General features: G+C 42.2%; 1 protein-coding gene across 1 annotated transcript in view; it reads left to right on the top strand.

Moving 5' to 3' along the window:
• Positions 1-5,629: 5,629 nt before the first annotated feature.
• The window catches only part of stum (stum, mechanosensory transduction mediator homolog), an 18,816-nt gene continuing 5,393 nt past the window's right edge, over positions 5,630-19,052 (top strand). Inside the window, exons 1-2 of the mRNA XM_076272329.1 lie at positions 5,630-5,919; positions 18,422-18,601. Of these exons, the coding sequence (XP_076128444.1) occupies positions 5,751-5,919; positions 18,422-18,601 (349 nt within the window). The 5' untranslated portion in view covers positions 5,630-5,750. The remainder of the gene's footprint in view (positions 5,920-18,421; positions 18,602-19,052) is intronic.

Genomic DNA, 19,052 nt, shown 5'->3' with positions numbered 1-19,052 from the left:
TAAGAAACCATAAAGGATTTAAATCCCTGTGTTTTTGTAAATCCTACAAGATTCCCTTGAATGAAAGTGCCGTATTTTTTGAGAGGGTATTCTTAGACACGATCAATTCAGGTTGACCTTGAACGTCTGAAAGGCATAGAAATGTGAACATAATTGGACGGCAGAGTGTTGAGTCTGTGGCATCCATGCAATAGCAGAAAGGCAAGCGACCCTGGGTGATGAAAAGAGACCTCCTGCATACTGAACAAAAGGAAGAAAAGGAATCCCTGGTAATTGCTAGTTTGTATATATCCCACTCCGTATCACCACCTGCTGTGTGATGGACCAGGAAATTAAGTCCAGAGGCAACTCAGCGGAGGTGGGCTTCCCTGTGACTCTAATGGAACTGGTCTCTACTTGTGTCCAAATGCCAGACATTCACCAGCTTTCAATGGGAGATGAAGCAAAAAAAGAATAAGCTTGCCAAACACCATGTTTCACAAAGGAAGGTTTATACAGTATATTTATTTACATGTTTTATCTATTTGCACCATGACATACCTCACTTTGCAGCCGCATGCGAGGGCAGTCACTTTAATCATTGACAGCTCATAGAAAACTTTCGTCTTGGATTTCTTTTTTGCCAAGCAGAGGGGAGCCTGCTTAGGAATCACGAGGCCTATTTCTGGAGCCACAAAAGGAAGCGTAAAGTGCTCGTTATGTATGCCCGTGTGTGTCACTGATTGCCGCTTGTGGGCCAAGGCACAGACAATACTCCCTGTCCAACCCTTTGAGTGTTTAGACTCGCTCCTTATGTAGCCATTATACAGCAGCATTTCAGGGCTGTTAAGAAAGACACTGCCAGAGAGCCTAAAAAGGAAATCAACAGGCACTTTAACAATTAAGACTTTATAGCACATGTATTTAGTTTTCTAAGTGGAGAATGGCATGGAATGGACAAGCATGTTATGAACAAGAATTCAATGTCCATTCTGTCATATAGATAGGCCTATTGTACTACTGTAGATATTATTACAAACAGAATATACTGTCTTAAACATGTGTACATATGTCATTATAATCTCACTTCTGTCTGGAGTAAATGGATTTGTTGGATGGATACAACATATAACATTGAAGAATCAGCTGCATTAACTTATGGCTATCCACCCACTGAGCCAACTATAGTATAGCTATCATTCTGAAAACAAACAAGAAAATCATAGGTGAAATCAACATGGATGTACCAAATCAATTACAGTAATGGCTTTTCCCTTTGTCATAATTTTATCAACAGACCTGCAAGAAGATAATCCCATTTTGACCATCTTGGCTGCTCCACTAAATCATGTTAAAAATGAACCTGGGAAAAACCTACTGTAGCGACATTCTGGAACAGGGGTAGGCAATCTGAGCAAGATAAACAGAGATAAGCACCCAATAAAGAAGAAACAAGAGATTTTGATATCACCTCCGAAGACACACAAGAATAGAGCTAAATAATATCAGAATGCTACACTGCAAAATAATAAAAAAAAGATTTATTTTTTTAAATCACTGAGGTCTGGTCCCTGGTCCCTGGTCTTCTACAGTTCCACAAGGCCCTCTGAGTTGAGGATGCATAAACACTCTATGGCCCATCCTTGCACGAGGTATCTGAGCCATTATATAGTATTGTACCCATATCTGCACTATATACTTAAACAAAGTATTTGAAGTGTGCAAGTCATGAAATTTGGTCTCCGTGAATTAGTGAAACACACTCAGCACACAGTGAACACACAGTGAGGTGAAGCGCACACTAATCCCGGCGCAGTGAGCTGCCTGCATCAACAGCAGCGCTCGGGGAGCAGGTGCCTTGCTCAAGGGCACTTCACCCGTTCCTACTGGTCGGGGTTCGAACCGGCAACCCTCCAGTTACAAGTCCCAAAAAAGTCCCCAGGCTGCCCCAAAAAATACCAAGTAATACAACCCTATTCAACCCTAATCAAACTTCATAGTGATGTCAAGGCTTTCAGGAGGAAGTCACCTTTTAATCTCGAAATGGAATATGATTACATTCTGACACAGATTGTAAGGTGTGCAACAGGGTGGGGGGTGTATCACACAAAAGGCAGTGTCAATGAAGATGGGGCTAAATAAAGCTTTTTTTTTTTAACTGTTCCACTTCCCCACAATCTCTCGGACTCACAGTGCAGAATCGGATTGTTAGATTATTTAATATTCAAAGGCGTTGTCCCCTCATCTCTCTCTTTCGCTCTCTCCTTCCTTCTTTCTCTCTCTCTCTCTCTTTCTCTCTCCGCCTTGCTATTTTTTAAATCACCACTTTGTAATTCTGTCATTGTTTGTGAAGCTAAGCCTCCGGCTAGGTGATGGTGTTTAAACTGGAATGTCACCACAAGGCACAATGAATTCATATCCCCCCCCCCCCCTTTTTACTTCACTGCCATTCTCCCGAGAAGCACTGTTGCTGCGCTCCATTCAAAGCCTTGCCTTCAAAACAACGCCAACGCCAAGACAAGCACGCAGTGAAGAAGACTAAGAATTCAATGTGGGATTTAATGAGCAGCCATGTTTATGAATTTCGGTTGCATGGCACTGTTAAATCTAATTACCTTTCCCTCCCCAGATGAGATTTTTTTTTTTTTTTTTTACTTACCAGATCAGGCGCCTGAGGTGTCATCCCACACACGATATCCATAATTCAGCCAGGTACAGTGAGCTCTACAACTCTGAACTGCACAAAGGCTTATTCTAGATTTTCTTTCCAGCTGCAGAGTACATCTTAACTTACAGCAAATTCAGTTCTCTCTAATTCAGTTCTTAGAGCACTATGCAGTGAAAAAAGCCTAAGTCATGAAATCAAGTATACAGTTGACAATTGATTCCCTTTTAACAAGAAGGATCCTCCAACAGACCTTTTTGCCTATCTGTGCTCCGAAACCAAGTTTAAATTATTTGTTACTTTTCTTTTGCAGGAAACTATCCAGGCTTTGCAGAACTGAGCCTAATGCTTATACAGCTATTCTCCATTTTTGAGAATGTAACAAATGATTACCATAGGAAGAAACTGTATGTCCATGCCCTAAAAGTAAACTAAGTTTACTCAAATTTAATATTAACACATTAATCATTCATTTGTTAATATAATATTAACACATTAATCACAAATTTCAATAAAGTAAATATTCAGTAACATAAGCTTTTGCATTTGAAAACACGGCATTCGTTTTCAGCATATCTCTTCTGCTCTAACATCTGGATCATTGATGATCAATACTGTGAAGATAGATATCTCTGAATACTAATAAAGGTCAAAGTATGCATTTAAATGAGACATATGTCTGTCACTTGACATCAGTGGCATGAATAAACTTGAACATGAATAAAACTCACAAACTAAATCAATCACCCATCTTCCTGTTTTATTCATTTATTCTAACTCTTCTCTTGACAGTGACTCCTAGTGTGAGCATGAGCTATGCTTGTAATCATGAAATCGTCTCTCTCATGCCTGGTGGTTTGCCAGGCCATGTGGATTTTGACACACACATGCACACACACACACACACACACACACACACACACACACACACACACTATACCTCCAGCGGGGTCTGCTTATAAACCAGTTTCCAAGGAGACATTTTGTGTGATGTGAGCATGAATATCAGCACTCATGAGGATTAGGGTTCTGAATATTATCCTCCTGCCCTACAGAATGGAAGGTGATGAGATTCCTTTGAGTCTTCATACACCGCTGCGGCCTTTGGAGCCTGATTGTTTTTGAGCGCTGGTGTGACTACGGTATTTTGAATGCATGGTTTCTTTTGGTCGCTTCTAATCAATGTAACCACACCCCTTGCACACCCCTAATTCCAAACATGATTATGCTTTGTTGGTTGAAGAAAACGAAATATGTCAAAGGGAGAAAGATGTACTGTAGGCCTATGCATTTGAATGTAAAAACAAATTCTATTGTTGCTAAGCGACCCACTATTGCTTCTGCTAGTGCTGGTGGAGTCTTAACTTAATCTTTGTGGGGAGGTCATCCTAATAAATATTTAAAAGAAACCTCTGACAACTACAGTTTGAATCCTTACAAGACAAATAGCTCATAACCAGGTATTATATTGTATTCATTTTCACCAGTGCACCTCAACTTTGGGAACACAAACACATTGATCTCATTTTTTTGTGTTTCGTTAAACAAGAATATCTTGACGTGGCAATTAATTTAGCAGTTTCCCAATAGATGGCAAAATATGATGAAATGTAGTGGGTTATTTATGCCAACTGTATGACTTCACTCTAATATAATGAACCCATTGCATTTGGGGAAAATTGCAATTTCACTAAGTGAATTCTGATGTAAAGGATCATTCAAAGACAATTGCACTTATACATGGTTCATAAACTACAATGCCAATCACAAAGGGCTGACTAATGGAAACTCTCAAAAGTTGGATAATGCAGAATACGCAGAATTTCACATCCTGTGAGTATACTCAGTCATCACCTCACAGTACATTTCTGCAAATTACATAGTGTCCTTGTGACTGAACTCTTATTGTCACCTGTGTTTGATATCAGTCAACTTCTGCTAACAGAAATCATCATGTTTCCATGGTCACTCTCAGCTAACACAATTATAGAGGAAGAAGGAGGTTAGCCTACACTTTGAATGGCAGCCGCTTGTTTAACTAGCCGAACTCAAGCACATTGGGTTTTATATCTTGGGAGGGTGCAGTCAAACAACATATTCAAAGCAATTCAAGTCTATAAGTGCTTTAAAACCTCAGTGTAGTGGGAATGCAATAGAACACTGAAAAGGGGTGAGTAAGAATCATCTGCAATTTTGAGCTACAAGAACTGATTGAACCGCGTCATTTTCTAGACTTGACCTTCATGGCAAGGCATACTGGGCTTATTACAGAAAAAAAAAAAAACGGAAAACTGACCAGTTCAAACAGCATCGTCATAAATATGTCTGACTGGCTGCCCGAATGTGGAATTGACTGCTGCACCCACATCGACCAGATTTGGACCAATCACGGTTGAGACTGTATAGGCCTATGATGCAGCAGGGTTCAAGGTCATGAATTCATCTACTAGTTCTCTCTCACAGTGTAGGCTGCACGTGAGACTTGACCAGTTTGACATTAAGATTTCTGCCTTATGACCTGATCAAAGTGTGCCAATAGTGCGCTGTAAAATGTGAATATTGATATTTATATCAGCAACAATGTGTTGCTGTTAATTCCCTGAATGTTACCCCTGATCTCTTTTATCCTGTGCTGGCCAACAGCTCTGCTTGATGACAGCATTCTGAAATAACAACCCATGAAGGCTGGCAGTCCAAACATTGTGGTACTTGGTTATGTTCTCTTTGCTTTCATCTAATTCCCAACGTTATATTTACACTAATGTACATAATTCCTGATTCGGAGTTTAACAGGTAGGCTACGTTTATAGACGGTTAAAGGTGGTTCTGATTAGACGTTTTTTTTTCTTATGACTCTGAGAAGAACATCTGTTGCGACTCTAGTGCACACTGTCGCTTTAAATATATCATGCAAGGTTTAATGTAGTAGCCTACTCTGGCGCTCGTTCTGAGGAGGAGGCCGTAGTGACAACACACGCACAAACACAGCTGACTTCGTTCAGTTGAACATCCTTGTGGAGACTGTCGGTGGGTCTGGCGCGCAGAGCTCGTGAAATCACTTTTAACGCGGGGGAAATAATCCTTTCCCCTGATTTATACTGACGGGATGGACCAGAAGGGCACAGAAATGAACGTAAAGGGAGTTTCTTCCTCAACCAGCGGAGTTGTTGTACAAGTCAGAGAAAAGAAAGGACCATTACGTGCGGCCATCCCGTACATGCCTTTTCCCGTTGCGGTGATATGCCTCTTTCTCAACACGTTTGTGCCTGGCTTGGGTAAGTTGAGTTCACTTTGGTTGTGCTATTTAGCGTCTTCTTATTACTTTATGAGCATCGCCGGGTAACACCTGTCAGCAAGTGAATACATTTTAGACGATTTGTTGAAGTCATTTTAGGCACGGGAAAGAAGACCGCGAGTCCGCGTTGTGAAGCCTACCGTTAGCTGAAGGGCTGTACTCGTTGAGCGCTCATACCCTCAGGTGGACTTCAGGGTGTGGTTGAAGCTTAGTTAGACAACTCAGTAGGCTAACGTAGGCTATGAAGCAAATGCTTCAGTGATATTAAACCTGTGACTGCCTCCAATTAAATTAGACAGAAGTGCAATAAAACGGAACGTAAAGTTTACTTGCCGAAGATTAGATAGATGTCTCTGCTCCAGAGACTAGTTGCGTCAGGGTCCGCTCAAACCTAGCGGAGCCGGAATGACGGGCAAGGCTTATATGTCAGAGATTGCAATAGATAAGGTAATTCGGAGTATATTAATGTATGCACGTAATCAACCTTTACGTGTAGCTCCAGCTTGTCAGTGTCACTGTATGCCTATTCTCACTAGATTAGGCTACTTCTACACTATTCTGCCTCTATACACACGAATGTTGTCATTTTGCACTCTCAGTTAACAGCAAATGAGTGTTTTTTTTGTGTGTGTCGCCAAGCTGCATACTTTTCAATCAGTGTCAATGCAGCTAATACTGTGAAATAGGCTAACACTCAAATAATCCATCATCTGCATGGAGTCATGGTCATAATCGTCATCATAATTTATATAATGTAAAACCATCCAGTGCCTGGCAAGTTCACTGACAGACTGTGGACACAGAAGGAGCTGGACTGGCCCCTTGGTGTCGCTGTAATTGCCACCACTGTAAAATGCCCTCCTCCTTTCCTTTCTGTTTGAGATCTCTCTCACCTCATAACTGATCTCTGGGCAATATCTTCTGATGTGTTTAAGTCATTGTAGGGACTCTGCTGTTGCCCAGCATTGGCAGTATCAGAGTAAATGTTGCTTGAATGGCTAAGCTGGCTGAAACATCAGAGCAGTCTCAGCATTCCCTCAGCATAGAAGTGTAGGGTATGGGCCAAAGTCAATGCCATGTTGTGACTGTCTTTAAAAGAAGAATGTTTTTTTTTATTATTTAAGTCAGTTCTGAGGTCTCGTTTTTGTTGTTTTGTTTGGTTGTTTATTGGTACAGTGGCTGTACTGTAGCCTTCTGAAGTAGCTCTGAACAACAACATACATATGCAGACAAAACACCACGTTGTGTGATCTCTGCTCTGTCGCCATACATTTATTGATCCACTGACAAGTGACCTCCCTTCCCCTGTTCCTTCCCATGGGGCTTCGTGTGATCTATAGCTCCAGAGCCATGTGATCTGTCCCTGGCGGTTTGCTTCCTGTCTGAGGGTATGCCACAGGGTTGTGGTGGAGCATCGTAAAAAATGCCATTGTGGGGTGAGGACCTGTTCCTCTTGGCTCTCCCTGTGCCCACTGCAGATGGCCTCCGGAATTGGGGGAGGGGGAGGGAGGGTTAGACGTCTTGACAAGGCTGGTTAGGCGAAGGGTTTGCTCAGGAATGAAGTGGGCAGCTGCCAGCATAACTAGTGCGTCATCCAGCGCGGAGCACACACACACACACACACACACACACACACACACACACACCACACACACACACACACACACACACACACACACACACCCACACACACACACACACACACACACACACACACACACACACACACACACATATAAACTCCAGCCCCAGTCCCTCCAGTGGTGTGCAGGCTGCTTTGGTTCTCAGTCACTAGTGACCTGCACTGCTCTATTCATGACCTGAAATGTCACCCTCAGTAACCTGATAAGAGCTATGCAAACCTCATCACTATGGTCATCTTTTACAGAACTCACACTGCGGAGATGAACAAATAAATACACAGATACTGTGGATAGATAGATAGATAGATAGATAGATAGATAGATAGACAGATAGATAGATAGATAAAAAATACCCAGCCATAGGCTAAAATGTCAACATGTCAACAAAAAAATCTCCGTATTGCATAATCGCAGCATGCCTGCACTATTCTGGTAGACAGGGAGATAGCAACAAGCTCTTGTCTTCCTTAACTACTGGTTGTAACAGAGACTGCGTTCAGTGGCAGTTAAATCATTTTAACAGTTGCTGTGTTTAATATACTCTAACTGGCTAAGAGATGAAAAACATTCAGAGTGTTACTATTTAAAGGAATACATTTTTAGGAAAATGGGGTTTTTAATCAGACTGTCACAGATTAGAGCTTGTCTAAGGAATGCACACATTTAATGGATCAGGGCAAGTCTTGTGTAGCTGTATTTCTAATCAGATTGCTTGTGGTCTGAAACCATGAGAAGTAATCAGTGATGTTTATTAAAGCATAATAAGCATGAAGCCTAATGTTAATCCACGTGACAAGACCCCCGTATAGTAGAAACTGTAACAATGATGCTATTAAAGACCCCAAAATTTCCATCTATCAGCAGCAAGAACAACACAAGCTGGTTAAAGGTGTTTGTTTTGCTGTGAGTGCACACACACCAGAGAGGTCTTGTCCTCTTTTTACGTTTTCCCCTCATCCACAGATGAAAGAGAACTTCCAGTGCATGCCTTTATTCTCCACCTTTGACAACAGTACGGGAGGCCTATTGTGCCATTACTCCCATCCCTAGTTTCCATGGCAGCAGATGCTTCTAAAGGCCCCCATTGCTGAGTGCCAAAGAGGAGCATGGCTGGAATCTCTCTCTCTCTCTCTCTCTCTGTGATTGCTTGCTATCAGGGAGGAACATTTCATGATGAATTAGCTGCTTGCTCCTATATGAAGCCGTTGTGCTCCATACCCTCCATCCTCCATCCGCAAACATGACTTGCTGATCTGAGGGTAAAAAGGAAAGGTTAAAGGATGTTTCTCTTTCATATTGGATGCTTTTGGCCTTTCTGTGACCTTTCTCTGAAATGTCTTGTTCGGACAGAGAGAGAGAGAGAGAAGAGAGAGAGAGAGGGCAGGGCTCACCATTTTTCTTTATTACAATGGGGCAGATGCTGTCAGCTGTCAGCCCCATCATGCTGTTGTCCATGTTGCATCCAAACCAGACTCCATCATTGGTTAAGGGGCTTCAATGGGGTTGGTGCTTTATTCAGACCTATTTTTAAAAGGTGAATATTATGGTAACATCACAAAGTGCCTGTCCAAATTACATATAGAGTACCGCTTCGGGGTTCAGGACCCAGCTGGCATCTATCAGCCAATTAAAGAAGTGTTGGGTCATTCAGCACACTCCTCTGTGCACACACCAAAGCCTGTGCTATTTTTGGTGAGGCAGAATTTCAGACAACCCATCTGTCTCTCTCTCTCTCTCTTGACCCTTTCTTCTTCCTCCCCTTTTTAATATTTCATATGTGTTTTAATTTCGTAGACTCCTTTCGGATTTCCGAGCGTCTATTCAAGATAAAAATTGTTTGGACGTGACGCTGGTCTGGTCCTTGACCCCCATTTCCTGCCCTTCGTGTCTGCACAGGACGTGGTGAATTACTCTAAAAGCTTTTTTTCCTCCTCATCTCAGAAGACTCCAAGGACCCTGGGATACAAACAGACAGTCATGTCTGAAGTGTGTTTTGGGTGCCTGTCTGGTCTTTCATGCCTCAGAACATCTCAGGAAATAAAGAAAACCTGTCAAGGAATGACATTGTTCCAGAGAGAAGCTTTCTTGGTCACAAAAAAGAGGAGTGAAATGATTTCGCTATAACACACATTCCTTCATCATACCAGATGAATGGAATCTATTGTATCCCCTGTGTGTGTTGCCTCTTCTGCAGACCCACAATGTAGTAATGAGCATCATTATACAATTTTGGAAACAAATCAGTGAATGAGTTCACACCAAAACAGTATGCCTGCTGTTAGATTTCTGTGCTGAAGTTGAGTCCTGATAAGGTCAAAGAGAACGCCAAGAGGAATTCAATGATACATTTTACAGTCTGTCTTAATCAGAATATCCCTCTAATTGCCTAATCTAATTGCCTCATGGACTCTGGCTATTGTTGTGTTCCTATGGAAGCAGAGCCGCAAGTTTCATTGTGCTGTTACCCTCTGCTCTACTCTTATGTTTCAAGTCAACACTGAAATCCTAATTCAAGATCTCATTTTGCTAACTGATAGCCTGTGTCCTTTAGCTTTTGACAGCATTCAACAACAATCCGTCATACAGTTGCTATGTGTCTCTCTTTCTCGCTCCCTCTCTCTCTCTCTCTCTTTCTCGCTCCTTTTCTCTCTCTTTCTCTTTCTCTGTCTCCGTTATGCTCGCAGCTTGATGACAGAGCGCTGGGTTTGAAATGAAGTGTGAACGGTTCCCGTGGCTTAAAATACATCCTCCCCTCATGTGGCGGGGCTTAGGCTCCTGCTCCCTGGCTTATGCACACACTTCTCCCTTAAAGGAGAATTCCGACGATTTTCCCCATAGATCTCTGTTTCTCGAGGTCGCCAAGTACGTCATGTATGTGCACAAACGTCAACAAGGTCCCTTGCTTGCTCTGCTCTGAATGGTTCAGTGGTTCAATATTGGTGTCTGACTCGAAGTAGTAATGTTTAGTAATTATTGAACATAGTGTATTGAGTGGTTCATCACCTCTTTCTGACTTAATGCAGTAATATTTAAGGATTACATTCAGTGACTTGAGCACTATATGATGCTGTCAACTCCAAACAGGTGAGTTGGTGACAGTAAGCATTTCAAAGTAATCCCTTGTAAAGAGCTAGAAATTGTTGCCCAGCAGCTGTTGCTAGCTGCTGTTGTTCAGCCATGACTCACTCCCCATGTGAAGACATCGTCCTTGACATGAAAGTGTTGCTCTTGCTTCAATTGAGGTCATTCCTCGTGTACAGCGGGAGATTTTTCAATTTTCGGGCTGGACTTTGGGAGACGACGAGATGTCAGTCTCTCTGAGCAGATCTCTCTCTATCTCTCTCACTCTCTCTATCTCTCTCTCTCTCTTTCACTTTCTCTTGAATGGGAGTCTGCAAAAGAGACATGTAATGTCAGGCACGTGTTTGCTATTTTAGGAGTGCTAATGAAAGGGATCAGACCCTGATGGTTTTTATATGTTGACCCTGGATGCTGTAAAGAGCCAATTTATTTACTGCAACAAGTGAATGTTAAGAGTCCAGCATGCCATACCATGGCACACACACACACACACACACACATACACACAGAGAGAGAGGGAGGGAGAGCTGGAGAGAAAGAGGGCAAGAAAGAGAGAGCATAAGCCCAACGTGGGGGCTCTGTGATTAACGACATGTATCTGTCCAAAGATGCCTTGCCTCTGACATGTAAGATGTATGGCTTTACAGGGCAATGTTGCCTCTGACATGTAAGATGTATGGCTTTACAGGGCAATGTTGCCTCTGACATGTAAGATGTATGGCTTTACAGGGCAATGTTGCCTCTGACATGTAAGATGTATGGCTTTACAGGGCAATGTTGTCAAATACCCCTGTACTCTGTGTCACTCGGAGTCACTGATCGGGGTTTGCGGTGGAGAACATGCCGGAGAGAATTACAGAGATCGTGTTTCAGTGGTTTAGGTCAGGGCAGATTTAGCACGGAAAAGATGTTTAGTGCCACGGTAATTAAGGAGCTCTGTCAGCCTTTTCGCTGCCCTAATAAAATGGCCTGTAGAATTACTTTTATGTACCCTATTGGAATGACTTGTTAGTGGGGTTTTTTTTATTGGTGCGAATGGACTTGTGACCTTAGAGGAAGTGAGGAAGAGAAGGAAACAATTTAGGAAGCAATTGTGCTGTAACAAGTTGATGGAGTTTTGAAAACACTTGTCCTCGTCAGTACAGGATACTTCACTCATTCAGTTCTGGTCAGCTCTGGTCTTTTGTTTATGCCGTATTTAAACAGCCTCATGAACACAACATGAGATGGTAACTTTGGTAGACATGGCAAAGGTAAGTGTTTGAAGGAGTTGTTTTGACCGTAATTAGGTGTACATTAGATGTAAGTGTACATCCATTTATTTCTGAAAGGTTTTTTATAGCGAGCCTTGGAGTGGCCTTTTCCTTAGGCACCATATATGGGGCGATATGACATTTTTAACTTAGTATAAAATGTGATGCTCTGCAGATTTCTATCACACAAGTTGAAGAGAGTTTTTCAAACTGCTCTACATTAAACCTCTGAGCTAGGCTAAGACACTAAATGCAACATTTTGGCGTATTTATTGTATCTGATGGTGAAAAAAGGGTAAAAAGGTTTTACAGTAAAATATTGATTACTTTGTAGAATGGACCATTTCCATCAATCACTTCTAAGCAGCAAGCAGCTTCAACTGGGACCTCTTTCGCTTTTTTTTTTTTTCAGAAAACGAGCACAGCTACAAAGAGACAAAAAAATGGAGAGAGATATAGAGAGAGGGAGAGAGGGGGATAGAGAGGGAGAGTAGAAAAGTAGATAATTAACCTCCCACTTTTCCAGTGGGCACTAAATGCGAACGCTGGAGAAAATTACAGTCATTGAGCGTGTGATGTGTGAAGACAGAGCAAGCGCTCGCAGTAAACCTCCTGTCATCATCGCGGTCGCACCCTCTCTTGGGCTCGTGAAGAGCTTGAGGTTGGGTGGGGGTGGTAGAGAGGAAAAGGGGAGGAGAGGAGGTGGTGGAGGTGTGAGAGTATTTGGGTAATGAGGCGTACTGAGGTGGATGTGTGTCACAGCATGGTTGGTGTGTGTGTGTGTGTGTGTGTGTGTGTGTGTGTGTGTGTGCACGCACGCATGTGGTGTATGCAAGGGGAGGCCAGGGGGGATGCCACACTAGGAACCACCGTGTCAGGTGACACCGCTCTGGCAACAGCGGTTACTGTGACAGGGTTCTGTTTACGTATGTTGTGGCCGTATGAGAGAGAGAGAGATTCTGTTTTGTTATGTTCTGATGTTTTCTAAACCTATATGCTCTATATGCTTTAGCAACGCTTTATTTGTGAATGGTCATGGCATGCCATTAAAGCCTTTTTGAATTGAATTAAATTGAGAGAGATGAGAGAGAAAGAGGGAGAAGATAGAGAAACTAAAAGAAGACAAAGAAAGAGGAGACAGAAAAGAGGGAAAGAAAAGAGGAGAGGGAGAAAGAGAAGGAGAGGAAGGGCAGAGAAAGAGAGAGGTGACACAGAGAGAGAAAGAAATTAAGAGACGAGGCTAAAAGAAAAAGAGAAAGAGAAGTTGAGGAGGGGAGAGGGAAAGGAGGAGAGAAGGAGGAGAGGGGCATAGAGAGACAAAAAGAGGAGGAGGAGAGGAGCAGAGAGAGAGAGGAGGAGGAGGAGAGAAGCATAGAGAGAGAGAGGAGGAGGAGGAGAGGAGCATAGAGAGAGAGGAGGAGGAGAGGGGCATAGAGAGAGAGAGAGGAGGAGGAGGAGAGGAGAAGTAGGAGGAGAGGAGCATAGAGAGAGAGGAGGAGAGAAGAGCATAGAGAGAGAAAGAGGAGGAGGAGAGGGGCATAGAGAGAGAGGAGAAGGAGGAGGAGAGGAGAATAGAGAGAGAGGAGAAGAGAAGAGCATAGAGAGAGCGAGAGGAGGAGGAGAGGGGCATAGAGAGAGAGAGGAGAAGGAGGAGGAGAGGAGCATAGAGAGAGAGAGCGTTATAGTGATGATGTGGGGAGTGGTGGTGTTGTGATAGGATTGGTGTGTGTGGAATGAGCGCACATCACATGCTGTAATTAGAGGAGCATTAACGCCTGACCCCACGGGCCACACTCATCACCAGAGCAATCGCCTGACCCCACGGGCCACGTTCATCACCAGAGCAAACGCAATACACAGCTCACCAGACAGCACGGAGAGAGAGAGGGAGGGGTTATTATACTGTACATCAAAATAATTCAACTGGCTTGCATGTTTGTATACTGTTGGATGAATTTAGTGTGCGTGTGTGTGTGTGTTGCTGAAGTTGTCATTGTTCCTTTCCATAAATATGCATTCATTCCTCCATTCATAACCATACATACATACAGTTTGAGTAGAAATACTGCTCTTCATTATCTTCCTGCTTGTTGACATCATGTATTGTATTATTTCATGATCGTTAACGTTTGATTCCTTTTAATGTTGTCAACAATTAACTTAACCCTTGTCCCACCCTCCTCATTAGTATGCTGCCCAAGCATAATACATTGGGTATTGGTAAATAGTGTATATGGCTAATACCGTTTTGGGCTATCATGTCATGAGGAGGGTGACAAATGTCAAAACCCATGTCAGTTCACATCTTGAGGGTATATGCTTTCAGACAATGTATGGTTTAGGAAGTTTAATTAGTTTTTCCTCCATGGTGCAGCCCAAAATGTATCAGCCATACGCTTAATTTACCAATACCCAATGTGTAATGCATGGGCAGAATACTAATGAGGAGGGTGGGACATGTTTCATGTCATGTTAGATCACATCATGAGAGTGTAAGCTTTCAGAAAATATATGGTTTATATGGTTGAACCAGTTTTTCCTTAATGGCACAGACCTAAAGGTATCAGCCATATACCCGATTTACCAATACCTAATGTGTTATGCATGGGCTGCATTAGGGCTGCACAATTAATCGAATTTTAATCACGATCACGATTATGATTTTGGCTTCCCACGATCAAATTTGCGTGATCGAGCGATATTTCAAATGCGTGCTCTACCCATAGAACCAACCTGGTAACCCATAGAACGCTCCGCTACAAAACAAATCAAGCGCTCCTTAAACCTGTCTGACCATGTGCCTGCATGCAGCCTACCAATGACAGCTGTTCCCTGCACTGTTCAGCCTGATGCATTGTGGACTAGTGACATTATGTTAACAATTAGTAGGCTAGTTAGACTATACAATAAACGACGATCAAAAATCAAATGTGTGGCACAGCAGAAGGCCAAGAGCTTGTCCCTCGAAGCGGATCATCCATTGTTCGAAAATATTTCTGATTTCAGGCAAGTTTAGTTAACCAAAAATATCTCTCAGCTCTCAACTCATACCGTGAAACACATCACATGACGTAAACCATGCCTTTTTTTATCACGTTAACTTTCAGTCTTTGTTTGCTTCCTCCGATACCCTATAGCCTACTGTAATAAGAGTTGAGCTAACGACGGGATCCGTGAATTTTATTCATGTATTTTATAAGCTACATGTGCAACCTACAATGCATATGCGTTTCAAGACACAGCCTACTCAAAACGAGTGAACAATAATGAAAATGTAGCCTAAACCAGGGGTGTCCAAACTGCGGCCAGCCATGCACTTTAATCCGGCCCGCCGAACATTTATTAGTTTATCATAGGCCGCTAGCTATTTTTTTCCAGCGATAGACGACGTTGTGGTTAACTTTAGGCTACTGCAAACTGCTTTACACTCTTCTTAGAGAACGTTTACAATGTCAATGTCAAAACAGCTTGTCACATCGAGATACATAGTATCTCCATTGCAGCAGATCGAACTACGTTATGCTAGTCCATTTAATTGGGGACGCATTTGAGCGTGGGAGAGAGGGCGATGGCAACAGTAGTTACCACTACTGACCATTTATAAACTGTGAGAGGGCACAGCCATAGGCACAGCACTAGCCATAGGCTATTTGAGTGGAGCTGGCAAAGAGTCTTAAAGTGACTGTGCACCATTTATACATGAATTAAACAGCATCAAATTAACAGTATTTCTTAAGAAATTAATTTTCTACAACAAAATTATTTTGTCATTTAAATAATACAAAACATTATTATTATTATTTTTATTATTATTATTATTATTTGTGTGTGGCCCGCTGGCCAATTTTCAAAACCCAATGTGGCCCTTCAGTCAAAAAGTTTGGACACCCCTGGACTAAACGATTACAGTGAACTCATGAACAAGAAGCAGAGCTTAAGTGGCTAATGGGGAGCGTTGGGAGGATTCCAGTGGGCTGTTAACGTTTTCCCAAATATTAACAAAGTAGCACGCACAAAACATTTGTTTGGAAGTTTGGAAGTCACAGTCAAATCTATATTTGCAGTAATTTAGGGGAGTAAATGTGAGGGGAAAGAATTTGGGTGAGCCAGATAGCAAGTCCAATATGTTTAGGGAAAAAATATTTTTTGTCACTAAAATTAATTAATAATCGTGATAAATAATCGTGATCTCAATATTGATCAAAATAATCGTGATTATCATTTTGGTCATAATCGTGCAGCCCTAGGCTGCATACTAATAAGGAGGGTGGGACATGTCTCATGTCATGTTAGATCACATCCTGAGGGTCTAAGTGTTCAGAAAATATATACGGTTTATATAGTTGAATCAGTTTTCTCTTCATGGTACAGACCAAAATGTATTATGTGTACACGTTCTTCACCTAAATCCATAGAATCCCATTCATTTCAATGGTAAATTTACTTAAGTGGTCTGCAGGTACAGTGGGAGTGAACAAGTTTATTTATTGTTAACATGATATTTCTTAAACTCTGGGACCAGGGCTACAAGATAATACCACTTTTTTGGGGAAATTCTTTTTTTTCTTTCAGTAAAACACAATAATCTCATGCCAAAGTCAGATAACTGACTTTTACCATAAACAGGCACTTCAACCGTTTGGTAGAGGTTCATAGAAATTGAATGGGAGGGTCCTTTGGAAAAAAAATCACATTTTTCATACTACACTCTAATAGAGCAAGATAAAACAAAAAAATAAAATTTTCATAACTTTTATCATGGTGTGCCAGTTAACAACTGCACTTTTGACTAAAGTACAGTATGCCTCTCAGTTGTGAATGTACGCAAATTGCGGTAGGGGGCGGAGAAAGGTTTAAATGCCTGATGAACGGCAGGTTTGATAAATACCACGTAAACTGAAGAAGCTCAGTGTGCGCTTTCTGCGGGTTGGCCATAAAGCTGATAACGCTGCATTCGCAAATCTACGTACATCTGGCCCTGAGTGCTCTTTTAGTTTAATTCAGTTAAGGACCCATACAAAGGTGTAGCAGGAAACAGACAAAATATTATTACGAGTCACTTATAGTCCTCAAGATCTGTAGTTTCAGGCCCGGCTGATAAGTACTGGGTTTTTATAGCCCAAGCCAGAGAAGTATGTTTACAAAAGAGGGCCTGAGAAGAGGTCTATCTGGTATTTGGCACACACTTTTACTTGGACCGGGACTTTTTCCTAGCAGAGAAAACATTGTGGTTGTGGGTGGAATATATTGGCTCCCTTGCCAAAACAGGAGGAATGCTATTGTGGAATAGCATGACACAGTTTTTGTGCTCTTAATTGTTAATCATTTTCTTTTCCTGTGTTATGTTGCTCAAGCACAAAGAACAATGTTTCAGGCACCAAAAATCCAGAGAGATTTATCACGTACTACTACAGTGACTGCTAATGTTTGTTTAGCACTGTAAATCAAAATGTCCGAAGTCAGTTGAATAAGACAGTTTACAAATACAAATACACACACACACACACACACACACACACACACACACACACACACACACACACACACACATAAATACCATGAGGATTTCAAGGGTTGGCCCGGCATGAGAGACTAACTGAAGTGGGTGGAAAGACGGACACACACACACAAACACACATTAAGGGTCGAAGGGGCTAGTGCTTGAGCACCCTACGTATACGCCTACCCCCTTCACGTCCCTGCATGTACTGTATAGGAAACTAGCTGTTGAACTAGCTGGCTGAAATGAAGGCTTGATGACGAGTGGTTTATTTGTCGAGTTCTTGGAGATAGGCTGTCAGTGTTATGGGAAAGAAGCTACAGTATACAGTATTTACAAGCAGCCTCTACTTCCAGATTTCTGGAGAAAAACATGGCACTGCTTGTTTACTCTTGGCCTCCGTCCATTTTGTCTCATGGCCTTCGCTCCTGCACTGGTCAGCAGAGAGCCACTGAGTACAGTTCTGCTTTAAAATGGTGGCGAGAACTACACAAGCAGGAAGGCTTAGACTGAGAGACTGATACACAAACCCTCGGAGTGAAGAGATATGCCAACAGGTTGGGAAGCTGCGTGAAAGGCTTTATGATAAGTCCACATCTAACAAGTATTTGATCTAAGCTTGAATATCGAGAACAAGATGGTAGGGTGCATATGCAACCAAGTGGAGTTTTTCTTGCTTGTTCATTTGGTATTTTCTCTCTCTCTCTCTTTGTGTGTGTGTGTCTGTGTCTGTGTGTGTGTGTGTGTGTCTGTGTTTCTGTGTGTGTGTGTGTGTGTGTGTGTGTGTGTGTGTGTGTGTGTGTGTGTGTGTGTGTGTGTGTGTTTGTGTGTGTGTGTGTGTTTGTGTGTGTGTGTGTGTGTGTCTGTGTGTGTGTTTGTGTGTGTGTGTGTCTGTGTTTCTGTGTCTGTGTGTGTGTGTGTGTGTGTGTGTGTGTGTGTGTGTGTGTGTGTGTGTGTGTGTGTGAGTGTGTGTGTGCTGGTCTTCCTGCACTCCCTCCTCCACAGGCACGTTCATCTCGGCATTCACAGTGCTGTGTGGTGCCAGGACGGACCTGCCGGACCGGCACATGTGCTGCGTGTTCTGGCTCAACATCGCTGCCGCCTTCATCCAGATCCTCACCGCCATCGTCATGGTGGGCTGGATCATGAGCATATTCTGGGGGATGGACATGGTCATCCTGGCAAGTAGGTGTCTTTCGTCTCTCCTGACTCACCACGGGGCTCAAGGAAGAAAATACACCGTAAATATTCACATAAGCTTACATATACACATACACATAAACATACACATACACATACACATACATACACATACACATACACATATACATATACATACACATACACATACACATACACATACACATACACATATACATATACATACACATACACATACATACACATATACATACACATACACATACACATACACATACACATATACATATACATACACATACACATACACATACACATACACATACACATATACATATACATACACATACACATACATACACATATACATACACATACACATACACATACACATACACATACATACACATACACATATACATATACATACACATACACATACACATACACATACATACACATACACATACACATA

Source organism: Alosa pseudoharengus, unplaced genomic scaffold (assembly GCF_046254945.1).
Source record: "Alosa pseudoharengus isolate Yale_2024_CS ecotype anadromous, Long Island Sound unplaced genomic scaffold, YU_APseudo_1.1 YU_APseudo_1.1_scf_7, whole genome shotgun sequence".
In the NCBI taxonomy this organism is placed as follows: Eukaryota; Metazoa; Chordata; class Actinopteri; order Clupeiformes; family Clupeidae; genus Alosa; species Alosa pseudoharengus.
This window is presented reverse-complemented; position numbering and strand designations above follow the sequence as displayed.